This window comes from Megalops cyprinoides, chromosome 7, assembly GCF_013368585.1.
Source record: "Megalops cyprinoides isolate fMegCyp1 chromosome 7, fMegCyp1.pri, whole genome shotgun sequence".
NCBI lineage: Eukaryota > Metazoa > Chordata > Actinopteri > Elopiformes > Megalopidae > Megalops > Megalops cyprinoides.
In genome coordinates, this window is record NC_050589.1 from 33,590,720 (window position 1) to 33,607,031 (window position 16,312).

The 16,312-nt window shown below is 41.3% G+C and overlaps 1 protein-coding gene across 5 annotated transcripts in view; it reads left to right on the forward strand.

Moving 5' to 3' along the window:
• LOC118781403 (TOX high mobility group box family member 2-like) overlaps positions 1-16,312 on the forward strand; it is a 109,403-nt gene that overhangs the window by 79,506 nt on the left and 13,585 nt on the right. For 4 of the 5 annotated variants that reach the window (XM_036534430.1, XM_036534428.1, XM_036534431.1 and 1 more), the window contains 2 exons: positions 7,591-7,827; positions 14,528-14,755. In XM_036534430.1, the coding sequence (XP_036390323.1) occupies positions 7,591-7,827; positions 14,528-14,755 (465 nt within the window). The remainder of the gene's footprint in view (positions 1-7,590; positions 7,828-14,527; positions 14,756-16,312) is intronic. The other variant, XM_036534432.1, reaches the window with a different exon arrangement.

The following is a 16,312-nucleotide window of genomic DNA, read 5'->3' on the forward strand; positions in this document are numbered from 1 at the left end:
GGCGATAAGATGTTTAAATATTGAAACGGAATGGTGTCTGTTTTGCATAATGAGCAGAATGAGCGTGGTTTGGGGAAACGGACTGCCAACATGACTGTGGCCAAATTCTCTGGTTCATATAACAGTCAGTGCCATTATACGTGCTGGGGGATTTGTCCAATCTTGTTAAATGCACACCAGTGCGTTTCTATTTTTGGCACTCGCCAAACCACAAGTTGTACGGCTGCACTGACTAAGGTTGCAGTTTTGTGCAAGCCATCAAATTCACCAGTAGCCTATCTGCGATGCATATGTCTGGCTGTGCGGTCAACAGAAAAGCAGTCCTTTTCAAGTCATTATTGAACATTGTGGCCCCATTTTGAGGCCTGAGTTTATTTCCACTTTCAGACTGTTGTGCACGATGCCAAAAATAGCATGATTGATGCTGGCTAGTTCAGCACCGCTGTTAGTGATCGCGTGTGGCTGGTACAAAGTCAACATTATTATACCAAATACAAAAAAAAAAAAAAAACTGCATTACTTTAATCAACTCCAGTTTCCGCAGCAGGTAACCTGTGTCACTCTGTGGTAAGGAAGAGAAAAAGAGACACTTAGTGCTTAGATGAACGGGAGAGATGGTTTGGCAGAAATCTGCCGAATTGCCTTGACCATTGGAAGATCCTCACAGCAGGGAGTGGAGCCGCCAGCTGTTTCTAACTACAGTGTGGAACACGTTTCTTTTTACCATCGAGCCCCTGAGCTTACGAGCTGCCCCATCTGGTTCTGAGAAAAGGCAATTGTATATTTTCCCTGTCTTGGAAATGGAAAGAGGGTTTTATGTGGTGGTCTGAATTCTCACTTTCCGTGTAATCTAGTGAAGTATCTGTCGATTCTGGGAAAAAAGAGAGTGCTCAGAAGCCATTTGCATGGGGTGGAAATGGATGTAATAACAGACATGCTGAGCACACACTAATGTCACAGTAAAGACTTTCTTTTTTCACTTTGCACAGTGAACATCAGGTGCTTTGAAGTTTTTTTTTTTTGCAAGAATGCATGCAATTTTTCTCTGTTAAAAAGATTTTTCAAACTCTTCATAGGAGTGAGTGCTGAAAATGAGGAATCCTAATGTTGAAAGTGAAATGGCAGATCCATCAAAACTTGCCTAAAGCACAGCCATATTTTAATTGCACCGTTGCCCTTGAACAAAATAGGTATTAGAGAGAGCGGGGCTATTTCTATATAAATCAGCTGTATGGCACAGGTGGAATGCTTTTTTAAATGGGTTTTCGTATTGCAAAAAGATGTATGCTCAGCAATGCCGTTTTCAACATCAGAGGAAGAAATATGCTGTATTTTATTGGAGGGAAAAAGACTCCGAAGGGAAGTGTAGCCCGGTTCAACGAAGAAATCTATAAATAAATAAACACAATTTTTATTAGAAAACAACTTAATTTTGTGAGGGTTAACAGGTTAGTATAAATAGACAGCAGTGAACTGAAGTATTGAAGGACTGAACATTAAAAACAAATCAGTATTCATTACATTTAATGAATATTCATGGGCACTAATTTAAATTACCTTTGGCAACTGTTGTTAAGGCTAATGAATAATTTAAAGCGGCGCGGCCAAAGAGATTTGAACGTCGCATTAGCCGTCTTCCCGGAATTAGCAGCAACAGTAAACAATTAAATCTGGATAGCAGATTTTTAACTTGAAGGGAAGAGCCGGGCCTTTCACATGCAGCATTCACTCAACTGCATTAAACGAGTGCATTAAGAGCTTAAGAACTGAATAGTTCACTGATACAGGACTAGATGAAATTGCTTGTGGGTTTTGGTTCTCAGCTCCAGCGTCTCTAGGCTACCAGAGTCCCCCGTGTTCTTAAATGGAAGCCACTATTGTTGATAAGGTGATTTTTCAATCAGATATATATTAATTCCAGTGTGCACCTTTATGTTTATTTTCAGTTTTAATATGCTTTGTTGGAGGAACAAAATTGCCTCTCCTGTACTGTGCCCACCTATAAATTATTCTGTCAAAATAAGTGGGTTTGTTTTGCTTAGATTCATAACTCCTGCTGCACTGATGCTCTGTCCAGGTTACAGATGGGTCTCATGGGACCTGCCTTATCAGGACAGGTGGACGGTTCTGGGGACAGAGTGAGAGAGACTGTTCACTACCCTGCTGGAGTGAGAGAAGAAGCTGCTGCAAGAGAAGGAAAGCGAAACAGGAGAGAAGGAGGGAGCATCAGAGCAATAAAAGAGGGAGGCAGAGAAAAGGGAGGGAAAGAAAACAGAGAGAGAGAAAGAAAAATGAGGGAGAGAAATAGAGAAAGGAGAAAAGGGAGGGAGGGAAAGAAAGACAGACAGCAAGATAGGGAAAGAGAGAGAGAGACAGAGTCCCACTTCCTCTACTTAAAACGTGTTTGCTGTTCCTTTGAAGGATCAATGTGGCGAGTCTTCAACACAGCAATAATTAAAGCTGCCATGACTGTGAGCCTGCAGGGATAATGTTCTATTATTATAGTCATTTGTTTCAATTAAACGCTCTGTGATTTTACAATAGCAACTGTGAACCTGTGCGAGTAAGCTATTGCTTCCCAACAAGATATCTACAGCGTGAGGGGGCGCGGAGCCTCTGGTCTGCTCAGGAATTCTCTTCTCGCCGCCAGCAAGGTTTGGCAGACGCAAAGTTCAGTGCACTTAGCCTCTGCCCAAGATAAACTGGTGAGGAGAAGTAGCCCGCAGCGCATTAGTAAAGAGAAGGGAACATTCTTTTTGTGCCCGTGAGACCCCTGTCAGTATATACAGTGATTAATTAAAATGCTACTGGAATTCCGGAAACGTGCAACCACTACACAGCCGTGATGTCACACCCCTCACCAACCTGGCGCGGCACTGTGTGCCAACTCGCCACCTCCAGGCATACACAAACAGATCGGGGAAATACTCGACATGCGTTAATGAAAGTGTGACGTGCTGTCACTCCCCGACTCGTGCCAGATCGTGGTTTCTCTGTACAGGGTGGTTCTCTCAAGGAACATACCCTGGACTGCTGTGGAGTACGGCCCGCAGCCAAAAGCAAAGCTGTGAAATCACACCTCCCTCTGAGACATTAGCTGTCACTGGCTTTGAGCTGGGAAGTGTCCGTGGCAAACAGGTGCTGGTCACAGGGAGGACCTTGATGATTTCGGTCTGCTCTCTCTATTGCATTCAGCTGTTCAGTGTTCTCTATGGGGGTTCGGTGGAGGGGAGAGGGACACCCAGGGCTGTTTCCCAGGGAAAGTGTGTGGGTAGACATACAAATACGCTGCACGAAACATCTTCCTGAAGGGTAACCTTGCCATAATCGTTGCCTATGTGTACAGTGACTTTTTCCCCCTTCATGTCATTTATGAACTAAGCATTTAAAAATCTCAGTTTTAAGGACCTTTTGTCTGCTGTGTATTCAGTGTGGCCAACTAAACTTTTTTCATATTCCCTGTGGAACATTTGTCTATTATTAATCCCCATCCTGCATTGCAAGCTTTCATGTGGGTTACACAGGACAGTAATGCAGTAATGAACGCTTAATAATTAATCACTGTAGAATAATAATTGAAATAACTGAAAAATAATTGAAAACAAACACTGAGGGATGTACAGATTGGATCCCATCACTCACAGCAGTAAATCGAGACTGATCCAGAATATTGATTGTACAAACATAGCATTCAGCTCTCTGTTGTTCTTCCGGATTCTAACAGCGAGGCCCTGGGTGAGAATCTCCTTTGGTAAATGAAATGCTGCTGGCGATCCGAGCCAAGATTGAAACCGTTTCAAAGTTAAGGTCAGGAGATTCAAAAGAACAAGGGCTTTCTGAATTCTCATCTCCAGCTCACAGAACTGCATATAATTGGAAGACCTTTGTCCACCTGCCCAAGATGCACGGCTACCATAACAACAACACGGTCAACTTGCATAGTGCTGTGTGTGTGCTTGTGTGTGTGTGTGCGTGTACGTGTGTGTGTTCATAGATATGAACTCATGTTCCAGTTAAGAGATTATGAGAGTTCAATGCATTATCTCAATACAAAAACAGATTTATATGATGATATACTGTATATGATTTCACAAATTATATTTTCCATTAAAATCTACAGATTTCTGCAAGGCGGAGAGGAGAAAATGTTTAGGTTTTTTATTTTGGAATATGTTTGTAAATATGTACTCACTTGTCCTATTAGTTATATTATAGTTATATGGTAATGTGAAACAGGATATGTTTCAAAATAATCAAAGGATGGTCTGTTGTACTATGGTTTCATGTGTCTTGATGCATAATGGAATATTTTTAGGTATCTGGGTTTATTGGAATTTATGCAAAATATCTAGTGCACTTCCTTAATAAAAATTTTCATAACAATTAACATGTAAAAGGGAGAGTAAATACACTACTAAAACCAGTAGAGTATTCTACTTATTATTTTATATATATTTTATTTTCTTTGTTTGGAACCATTTTAAAAAGGTTTCACCTGGTGTGTCAGGGAGTAAATTGAACATTCCTGTTGGAGGTGCTAAGAAACAGACTGAAACAACATTTCTGAGGATTTGAGAACAGAAACCATACCTTTGTCACCTTTCGACCTGGGAGAGTGATGTGCTGGACAAAGGCACACAAAGCGGGTTGCCTAGACATCAGCTTCCCCCTTTCTGTGGATGACAACATCAAACAATTAGCATACTGTGCCTATGGCAACCACCAACCATTCTAATATCCTTTCATAATGTTTGAACAGCGGTCATGTGATGTGCTTTGGCTGTTAGCCATGGTCTGACTGCAGCCAGGGAGTGAAGGCTGAGAACAGCCCAAAAGACAAGACAAACAAACCCATTGGCTCATTAGGAGTTAAAACCTAACTTTATGCTTAAAGGTAATAAGTGTAGTACTGTGTTTGCTATTATATTAATTCAAAAGGAGGTTTAGCATTGATGGAAATATACTGTCGGATTATACTAATGTCCTGTAAGCAGAGGTCCGTCTTTTTTCAGTACTTCAGATACTTTTCCCTTTCACAGTTTAATTTAAAAATAGATGCAATTCATTTTTAAAAGTAGTAGAAAATTTTTAAAGCATTCACTCAGTCTTTTTGGCACTGAATACTGCCAAAATACTTTTTTCATTATAATGATGGCTTAAAACCTCCACCTTCACCCTTCATGAGCAAATTGTTTCACCGAAACATTTTCAAGTGTATGTTATTAAAAATGAATATAAATGTCTGTATGATACTGTGCAAGATTGAATGCTTAGAGAGGTAAAGGCAAAATCAAACAGCATAAAGTTCCTGGCTCACATTGTCAAGGAAAGAATTAATTAAGAGAGCATGAGAATAAAAACCAATAACACACTAGGTGTTTGTTAATTTCCTAATATCCTAAAACTGCATCAACTGGTATTTGACTCAAGGCAAAAGTGTCCAGTATAGATTCTTCAGACTACCTGGCCGATAGTTTTCTGTTCCATCTTCTGTCTGTTTGTGTTGTTTATGGAGAGACATTGTGGGCCTAGATTAAAGGGTGAGGATTCTACCCTCAGGCTGTTGCTATGGAAATAGCCTGGGCTCTAGCAATGATAGCCCATTCATGTTTGATTAATTGGTTTTTCAATGCTTTTTGGTTTGTGAAGCCTCCACAAAAAGGGCATCTCCACACAAAATGGAAAATTAATGGAATTTTTTTTTTTTTTTTGCTTTAGCCACTTCAACGTGTTTGGAAATCGGAGCATTGGCATTTTGAATTATTATTTAAATGTTGTGTGTGTCGGGGGGGAGAAGGTGGGGGGCTGTTTGGATGGGTTTGGGGAGGGGGGGGTTGTGCTGTGTAATTTGAAATGAGGGAGGAGGAATGCCTTTGTTCGGTCGGCCTTTTGTTGCCCTCTGCGGAAGCACGAGAGAATCTGATGCTGGGTAAAACGGAGTCGGTGTAGTGGCAATGTTCATTTTCCTCACCCGCCGTTGCATTTTATTTCCAGCAGCCCACGGGGGCCAATTAAAACGGCTACAGACGCAGGCCTGAACCACAGATGCTTTAGCGCTGTTTATTAAGATCTGATCTGCAGGGGCCTTCCAACTTTATCTTGTTAGCAGGGTGTTAATCTAATTAGTTTTTACTTATGAATGTTTCACCAGATTAACAAATACCAGGGCACAACTTTGCAATTTGTGCTGATTAGTTAGCTACTCCGCTTGACTTCTCGAAATGTTACAGTCACTCTGAATATGAAATACGATTTTTTTTCCCCAGGCATTAATATGAATGCTGCTTGGAACTGAATTCAAAGTCTAAAGTATAATTCAGTTGATGTATGTTGACACAAGCACCTCTGCAACAGCATAAAGGCCTCTAATGCCTGGTTATGGACACATGTCATGACGTGGCGTTGATAGTGAGTCTGAATAACTCTGCAGTGTCTGTAGCCTGGAGTGAAGCCCTCTGATTTTGTTCTTTGGTTAAAACCCCTCTACTAAATCTGTTAGAAATCCGTAAAAAATGGTGCTGGGTGAATGATGTGATTAAGAAGTTTTCCATGAGGGGACTTCCCCACTTGTGATTATAATTAATTTCCCTCGGGGAGCAGGATAGGTTCAGTTAGAGGTTTCGGAAAGATGTTTCGAGGCAGACACTAGGATAAAAAGTGGTTTGGTAAGGCACAATGTTCCTGAATCGTTTAGGTCAGGAAATAACGGCAGTTGTGCAGTATAATCTCTGGTGGGCACTGGGAATTGCTATAATGTGTCCTGGAGTGAATTACTTATTGTGAACCATCATATTCACACTGTCTACTTTCTTCAAGTGTGTGGGCAATGTATAAACAGGCACAGTGTCCCAGCTATCAGAAAAGATGTGCAAAGCTGAGAAACGTTTCACACACCATCACTACTGTTTTCGAGCCCTTTGTGGATTCAGCCATTTCTGACCCCCGCTGACCCCAATGACTGATCCTGGAACAGCTGCACTGAGTGCGCCACCGACCGCCTCCATACAAAGCAAGCGATTGTTTCTCAGCTGTTCATGGTGGAGGCACCAAAAGGAGGAGCTTTGCCGACGGCACTCTATTTTAGGCCCTTGGAGACAAAGGGCCAGAAAAAAAATCTGTTAATCCATTTGAAATAATGAACACGGTAACATGCGAGAGGCCACACTCTGACTCATCTTTCAGCGGTCTATATTAGTCGTGCGGTGGGGGGGCAGTGGCGTCCGAGAGGTTCAGGCAGTCATAAACCTGTCGTTTGCGTGTCACAGCAGACTTCTGGTGGGCGTGGTGGAATGCACAGTGTTGCTGTTGGAAGCAAGATAGGAGGGTTGGCTGAGCAGGAGTTAACCCAGAGGACAGAGGGGATGCTGGGTAGTGTTTGTGTCGAGTCAGGAGAAGCGTTGTAGCATTGCTGGCTAAGTGGTGTAGCATCCCTGGCTGGCCTGTTTCCCGTCCAAAATGCTCAACAATCTCAGAGAGGGGAGGAGTAAGTGGTTGGACAAAAAAGAGACAACCCACCCCCCCTTCCCCCCAGCAGAAACCCCTAGACGGGAACGGGAAACTTAGTAAAGTTCCTCTTCTTCTCTCACCCAGATCCAGGAGATGGCTCACCCAGACGGCCCACATTATGACTCCGCCCATCAGGGCCCCCCGATAAACCGATCACCTAGGATACTGTCCCATCACATGAGCGCTCTGTCCCAGCTGCACTCTCAGGTGGGCCTGCGAAGTGCCCTTACCCACGGTTCCCCCTCACCTCCGGGAAGTAAATCAGCCACGCCCTCCCCCTCCGGCTCCGCCCAGGAAGAGGAAACTGATTCCCATTCCAAGGTACCGGTGTGGAAACATTTTTCTTTGCTAAAAATGGGGGAGGGGTGCGCGGGGTCCGTGAGGGCACATTGTGACACACCACGGGCAGTGTTGTTGCATTCTGGTTGTATTGACCGTAGGCAGGGTGTAGTCGTAAGGAGCAGGGCTCATAAACCAGAAGTTGCCAGTTTGATTCCCAGCTGTTGGTTCAAAGCACTCAAGCCAATATTGCCTCAGTAAGTATCTGGCTGTATAAATGGATAATGTAAAAACTGTAAGCTGCATAAATTTCTCAAGATAAGAACATCTGCTGAAAGGCCCTTTAAATGAATTTTATAGAGGAGGTGATGGACAGTTTTGAAAGTTCCGCCAAAAACAGAATATGAAAAAAGATGGTTTGTGAAATGTGAGTCCGTTTGCAGCTAGTTGTGGATTAGCTAGCGGATAACAACCTTGTGTGTTAGCCTGCTGTGAAATCCATGGAATTAACTGTGTTACTGTTGCGTTTCATCATCTTTCCCGTATTCATCCCAAATAATATCATTCTGATAATTGTCTGGGCTGTAATGCCATTGCTTTATCCCATGTGTATTTACTGTTTCTCTAAGTGTAATTATGTACATTAGAAAATTGCAAAATCACCAAAATTGTCATGTGACCAGAAGTCCATACATCAGATGTGATTACGTCTAGGACGAGTTCCTTTGAATTCAAATCCAAATGAGACCTAAGGAGATATGAAAAGAGTGATACTTCCCAACTACTCTTATACCTGCTGGTGTTTGTTAGCTTCTGACTGTCTATGTGCGCATATTGAATCAACAGACCCAAAGCTTCCAATAAAGCAGATACCAGTTTTAAACATACATTTAGGCTGGTTACCACACATGGAAACGTATCGCCATTATTGGTATTCCTAGCATCTTACCGTCATCTTACCATTGGTGTTCTTCTTAAGAACTGTCTATAAACAGTAACTTAAGAACACCAACTGCCAGTCTTCTTAAAAACCTATAGCTGCATCCTCCATGCTCGTTCTGTACCCCTTGGGAAACAAACGAGGCAAATTTGGATGCTGTGTCGGACTGAGACATGTCTTCCATTTCAGCAGGGGAGAAAAAAGAATAGAGAACTGAATAGAGAACTGAATGACCGAATGACAGCAGTCTCCTCTCGTTTTTCGTACCAGTGGGAACACTCCCAATCAGTCAGTCAAGCCCCTTCGGTCAGTATTTCATACGCAGGGAGGCATGATGTTGATTACTTTGTGGCAACTGCGGAGATTGTGCGGCATGCGGATGCGATTTCTGGTGGCATCTGCACATCCTGCGAGCATGTTGCATAATATTGCTGGTGTGCAAATTATTCCGCCCCCAAACTCTGGCCTTGGAGGGTGTTCAGGATTGCATTTAAGTACCTGCAATGCAGTGAGATAAATTGTTTGTGCTTTTGCCGCCTCACTGGAGAGAGGCCGAATAGTGACACCTAGCGGCTTCCTTTGGAAAATACGCGGGTTACTGAAAGGCTTGATTGGTTGTTTGCTTGTTTTTGCCTCATTAGCATTACACATTGAAAGATAAATAGATTTTGCACATCAAATTCTCTGTATCTCGGCACTCTTTTAATTAATTTGATGGATTTTTTTTTGTTTGTTTCACTGAATTAGTTTTTTTTTCCAGAAGTCTCTCTCTCAGTGGTTACATCAAATGAGCACTTTTCTTGTGTATTCTACTGGCTTGTTTCTTCCAAGCAAGTTTGAAGTCAAATTACTGGGAAGCTCTTTGACTGGGGAGAGCAGCATTTCCCCCTGTTTAGGAGCAACCCAATGGACTGACTGTCACAATGAACAGGAGTCCAGGAGCAAGGTGCAGCCCATTCAGAACCATTACAACTCTACTCACACAGCATCCCCTGAAGACCAACTAGCCCCTCACAGCAAAAAATCATCAGAAATCCAACACATCCAATCACATACATATTTTATTGTGAGGGGGGTGGCATAATGCAAGGCCAGGTAATAACAGTCTGATTGGTTTGTGTATCATATTTTTGGGGTGTGAGGTGTATATTATTACTGTTTGGAAATGAGTACATTTTTACTCTAAGTCAGGCACTCTAGCTGATTTAGATTGATTGAAGACAATCACTCAGCACAAAGACTGCCTTCATCAAGGTAAGATTATATAAGAATTCAATAGTATCGTGTCACAGATTACATGATCTTTGATTAATTGCACAATAGTGTCAGTAAATTAAAGGAAACAACATGAATTCAGACTCTGGCCGGGCATCACCCTGGCAACCTTAATAGTGGCTATTGTCCTTTATTGCTAGTACTGGTAATAACCATACGGGTTAGTATGCTTATATATGTCAGCCTTGACATAGTGTCCACTGCAGAAATGGTTTCTCTCTGCCATTTTAGTCTGATGGATGAGTCATTCTGTCCTCACATTATCGATTGCAGAACAGAATTTGCTGCAACACCAGTGCACAACACAAGAATGAAAGACCTGAACCCATAAGTTGAAAAGATTTCCATTTCAATTTTGTGCAAGAAATCCACAGTGCTTCAATGAGTAGGCCGGTACACTCTGCATTTCATGTGAACATGTCCGGTGTTTGGGTGTATCTGGTTGCGGTGGTACCATTTGTTCTTTGTCTTTAACCAGTAATGTAACAGGTAAAAAAAAAAAAAAACTATACACCTCAGACGGCTAAACAAATAAATCAAGTGATGTACTGCCTGATTTGAATGTGGACCTAAGAAAAGGCAAGCTATGAGACAAAGGGCCGTAAAAACGGGCATATAGTCTCATTCAGTTGATCCATATAATAAATTTACATTTCTTGGTCATGTTCATTAAAATGCAATGCCAGGAAAATGACACATTGTTTTGTTTTAATGATGGGAGGGGTGCACCGGGAACACTGCATAAAACCAGAGGCCTCCTCCCTGCATTTCTGCGGGTCCATCAACATCCGTATGCTAGCAGACACTGCTACACTGAGAATAGCACATTCTCTGAAAATGGGGTTTTCTTCTCCTGACAGACATCATGTTGTGATATGCGTCGCGGAGTATAAATATAAATGATTATTCCTCGAGATTATTCTGCCTTTCTGTACTGCATGTCACTCCATTAGCCCCCTTCCAATTTATTCAGCTTTCACATCAAAGCAAGAATGAACAGATGTCATTTCAAACACTTTTTGCCTCATTGCATAAAAAGAGGGAGATGATTATTTTTTAATGAAACCGCACACTCCAAAAAAAAAAAAAGCTATATTGTAACCATGGAGTGAAATGTGAGACAGGGAAATAGCAAGGCTTCTCCATCACTAGGAAAGAGTATTTCATTATTTTTATTTTTATATATGTATTTTGTATTGCATCCGAAATGATGTACAAGTGAATTTCTGCTGGTATTCTTTTTCTATACTGAAAGCAAACATGATATCAGCCCTGGGTTTTGATGAAGCATTCCCAACTTTCTTGCTATTCTCTGTGCGCTTCACGCTGTGCAGGAATTGTTGGTTTATTCAAAATGTCATTGTCTTCTTAGTTTCCTTGCATTACTCTTTGTAATAAGTGGAAGGACATAAACGATAAACTACAGTTTATACGTAAAATGAATAAAGCTGGAACACTTTTTTGCATTTCATATCCTCAGAGAATGTTAGAACTGAAGACCGTCATAAAACAATTCAGTATAACCATCTTATTTTTCTGTGTTGTTTTAAGGTTTAAAGGCTGACAAGCAGTAAAGCTGTCAGATTATGGAAGTATTCAGTCAGGGTGTTGGCCAGGGCCGGTGTTATGGGGATGCTTAGGGGTACCCCCAGAGGAACCTCAGTGCACCCCATGGATTGCAAGTGCACCCGTCTGTATTTTCTCCAGGCGCCGAGCCTGGTGTCGGCTTGTGCTGCTTTACTCATGACAAAGGATTTGATGAGACATCTTAGCAGGTATATGCTAGAGGAAGTGATTTTCCATTGAATGGTAAAAAGATCCAACCATGAAAAGATTTGTTCCTATCCACATTAAGTTGTTTAATTCCACAAACACATGAAAGAAGCAAAGAAGTGATTGTAATGCAAACGAAAAAATATGTATGCCCTGTATCATAGTTTTGGATAAATACCAATACAATGCATGGAGCCGGATCTGTCCTTTACAAAATCCCTTTTTTCGTGAGTATGCTTTAGAATGCAGTGCTATGGAAGGTACTACCAAAAGTGAAACAAACTGGTACTACTGCAGTGTGTCTCAAAATTAACCTGGGAACTAAAATATTTTATATCTGATTGGTTTTAACTCTCGTCCATCAGCATTGGTGCATCCCTCTAATTTTCGTACTCATTCATGTAGACATTCAAAATCCTGACACTGAATGCAGCGGGATTTGCACAGACATATTTTAAGAGCGCTCTCATTGCTGTTGCCCTGATTCATTACGATGGGATGCATGTACTCTTTTAAATCCTACTTCTAAGAAATGCAATTTTCTAGAGATGTCAACCCTAAATTGCGTATCGAAAGTCTGGCACGTGGATACTGAATAAGCAATAGAATGTGCTTATCTGGAAGCCAGTCCTTGGTTTTTCCCCTGCTTCTGACACTGAGCTGGAAAGATTTCTTCTGTATATAACTTGAAGAGTGATATATGCTATTTATCAGCAGGGAGGTATGTATTGGGAAACACTAACAGGAGGTCTTGATTATATGCTCTGACCAAACCCTGTAAAGAATATATTATTCTTTTTATATTACTTTAAATGGCTTGGCTGAGGAGTTCAGTGCTTTGCATTATTTTCATGTATGGGAACTTGAAATCAGGCAATTTAGGTTGCTGGCAGGAGTATTAGTGATTTCTGTGCCATTCCTTATGGGTGACTTAACTCTTCCAGATGTTGGAAATCTCAGACAGTGTTTAGACTTAGGTGGATGTGGCCAAAATGTGGTGTTGTACATTCTCCACCGAGTAATCTTGCTGATATTTCCTCTAGGTATATCGCAGGTGAACATTGCAAAGATTTTATTTACAACAACTGCCAACTAATTAGGCTAGGTCTCTACCCACTTCAGCTTTCGAACAACCAAGAATGGAAAATTCCACCTGCACACAGACCCAATCAAATTACAGCATTCTCAGAATTCCGCCTGTTCACATACTCAAAAAAAAATTCTATATTCTCTTCCTCTTAAGTAATGTACCAGGTGTGTTTTGATGTTTCAGTGTTTAAAGGGGAAACAGGTTTTTTTAGTTGACCACAAATAAGATTAACTCATGCAGTGCTGATTCGAACATAATGAACTGTATTGAATTGCCTCCTCCTCAGATTGGTTGTGTTTTTATACCTACCTGTTAAGAAAGTATGCAGTTTCCATAAAAAGTGCAATCAGGAATTGCAGACCCTCACCCCTTTAATTCAACCACATGCATTATCTATAGGGCAGTGTTACTGCCGTTTGATTACATTAAACAATACTAAAATCCAAGACTCAAAACTCATCATTGCAGTACAGCTTTACTGATTATATTTCATGCTGAGTCATTCAAAACAATATCATATGTATAAAAAATGATTTATTGATGGATGGTAAGTATGGGAACCTCATCTTGATGAAAATGTATGTGCATATAGAATGTAAATAAAGGACTGAAAATGTTGACTCTCTCTCAGTGCCTATATTATATGGTGAAAAGGTCATGCGGCAAACATATTAATATTCACGTGAGCTGAGATATTGAGAGGAGCAGTTGACCATTTCCACAGAAATGAAAATGTCACTTTGCTACTGCATATCGATCAGTGTGCATCATGGATAATTCAGATATAGTTATTATTGTATATATTTACATCCAGTATGAGAAAGCTCCCAGAATTCTGACCCTCGAATGGGGTGTAGCTGTTGTAGGTGAAAAACATTGGGCACAGGATTGAACCATTTACATTAAAAAAAAAAATCCAATTGCTGACAGATCAAAGGTACTATCATGGGAGATGTAACTAAGAGAGTCAATAAACTTCAGATTGCAAGGGACTTCTGTAATGATGCAAATGTCTGATTATTTCATGTTAACATTCTGTTGAACCACCAACCACTAAAGTAATGAGAACAGAAGTATACTCTAAGGCATGTACAGGACATGCACATTGCAGTGTTTATGTTTGTCAGCTGTTTGTGTACCCCTCTCTTGATGACATCACTTCCAGTTCAGCTAAAAAGGCCTGTTATCCCCGCAATCCCCGAGTACCCCCTGTGATGTTTCAAAGAGCGCTTTGCCAGTCCGGTCCCCCCCCTTCTATTTCTTGCTAGAGTAGCGATGTCCCCTGAGGTAGCTGTCTGTCAGTTTTTATTCGCTCCCGTCCTCATGCCTGCAAACTGATTTTTGTCTCTCAGGTTGTGCCTGTTGATTCAGGGTGAGCTTCTATCTGTTCGGCACGATGTGTTTTGATTTGGTGTAGGCGGCGCTTACGGTTTAACCTTTCATTTTGATCACAAGCTCAACACACTAGAGAAGTGTAGCAGATGAGAGGCCTCTCTGTAATACTCTTAGTTCTTAACTTTGCGCAGTGAAACAAGTTGTATTTAATTTTACAGTGCATGAGGTCAGCCTTTTCCGCCTGAAGCCCTGTGGGTTTCCACAGGTCAGACTTGTGAGAGGTCGCTGGTGTTCACATCTGTTTGTCTGTCTGTCTGTGTGCTCCCCAGATTGCAGGGGAGAAGCGGCCCTCATCGGAGATGATGAAGAAGCCCAAGCCCCAGAAGAAGAAGAAGAAAAAGGACCCCAACGAGCCCCAGAAGCCTGTCTCTGCCTATGCGCTCTTCTTCAGGGACACCCAGGCTGCCATCAAGGGCCAGAACCCCAACGCCACCTTCGGGGACGTCTCCAAGATCGTGGCTTCCATGTGGGACAGCCTTGGGGAGGAACAGAAGCAGGTGAGCATCTGCTTCGTGTTACTTCAGACATCCTAACCGGCATTGTCACTCAGGACAAGGCCGTTTGTCCTGCGGGATCATGGGAGTTTGTGTCAGCTGTCTTTTCCTTGTTTTTATTAAGTACCATTAACACACTGCTTTGTGAGAGCTACTTTCAGCTCGTCAGAGGAGCTTCGGAGAAAGACAAGGTGAACAGTCTTGGTTAATTACATGACTTGGTAATGTATTTAATTTGATTTAACAGGGATGTTGCTAACCCACAGGTCCCAAATAGTTCATCCTTACATGCAAAGTTGGTGAGGGTCATTCACTGAAAAATTGTCTGCAGTTAACAGTTTAGTAATCATTTATGACATAAATCTAGTCTAAATTTGTAAATAATAATTTCTAATTAATTTGTTGTGATTAAACTAATCTGGGGAAGGTCAGTGAGCAATTGAAAGTGACCCCTGGTTGAAATGCATGATTGGACAAAGCCCACACTACTATGGCTTTCACAAAACTGATTTATTGAAGCTTGGAGCATCCGACCAAACTCTTGTTACTGGGTTTAGTTTTATTCACAGAACCTGTGTTGGAGCCTCTTAAGATAGATACAGTTTGCTGAAAACATTGTAATTGTGCACATTTTGTAGAGAATGCTTGAAACTGGTTTCATACTGTACAGCTGAATTTTGGAGTATATACTGTGCTAGTCAGGTTTTTGATGAGTTTGAGTTTAATTGCTGTCAATGTGTTCTTAAAAATCATTGTGTTCCATGAGCCTAATTTCTTAGGTATATTTATAAAAGTAATTCAAAAGGTTAAACAATACGCAGTATGAGTTTTGCACAAACAGCAGTTATTTAATGAAATGGGGATTGCAACTGAACACAACAGGCACAGAGAATGGTTTGCATTTTTTCATAGGTAGTGTAACTGTCTTCCATAATATGCATTCATTTTCTTTATGTTATCCATCCATTTTGTTCTACCTTCAGGAAAGGGTTAAAATATATAGTATTTCCCTCTGAGACTGGTCTTTCAGGGCACTATGCTGAAGCCAAATCAAGTCTGCCTTAATGAAGAAGCACATTTTTTCAAGATCCATCGATTGGATTATTTTGAAAGAAACAGAAGTCCCTGGGCTCTCATTAAACTGAGTTTGATTGTACGTTTCTTAATCCAAGCCAAAAAAAAGCTTCAACAGCTAATGGTAATATAGACTATTAGTTGAATTAAACAAGTTTCATAGAAGACAGACAGATACCACAGTGTGTTAAATATACATTTGTCCTTTGGGTTTTTGTTATTTTGAGTAACTTGGTTTCCTGCAAAATAACAGAACCTTTAAGATACAAACTCTTAAGTTTGTATATCATACTGCAAAGCTATGAACATGACAAAATGCATTGCAGGTAGATTGAACATGGGCTTTTGACTCCTTGACAAGGTGTGGCCAAGTTTATCTTCCTCTAGCGAGCTTTCCCGAACTCTCTTTACAGCGAATATTTGGAGGGGCGTGGGGTGGGGGGAGCTGTGTGTTCCTGCCTGAGTGTTCTTGCCCACCCCGGTCGT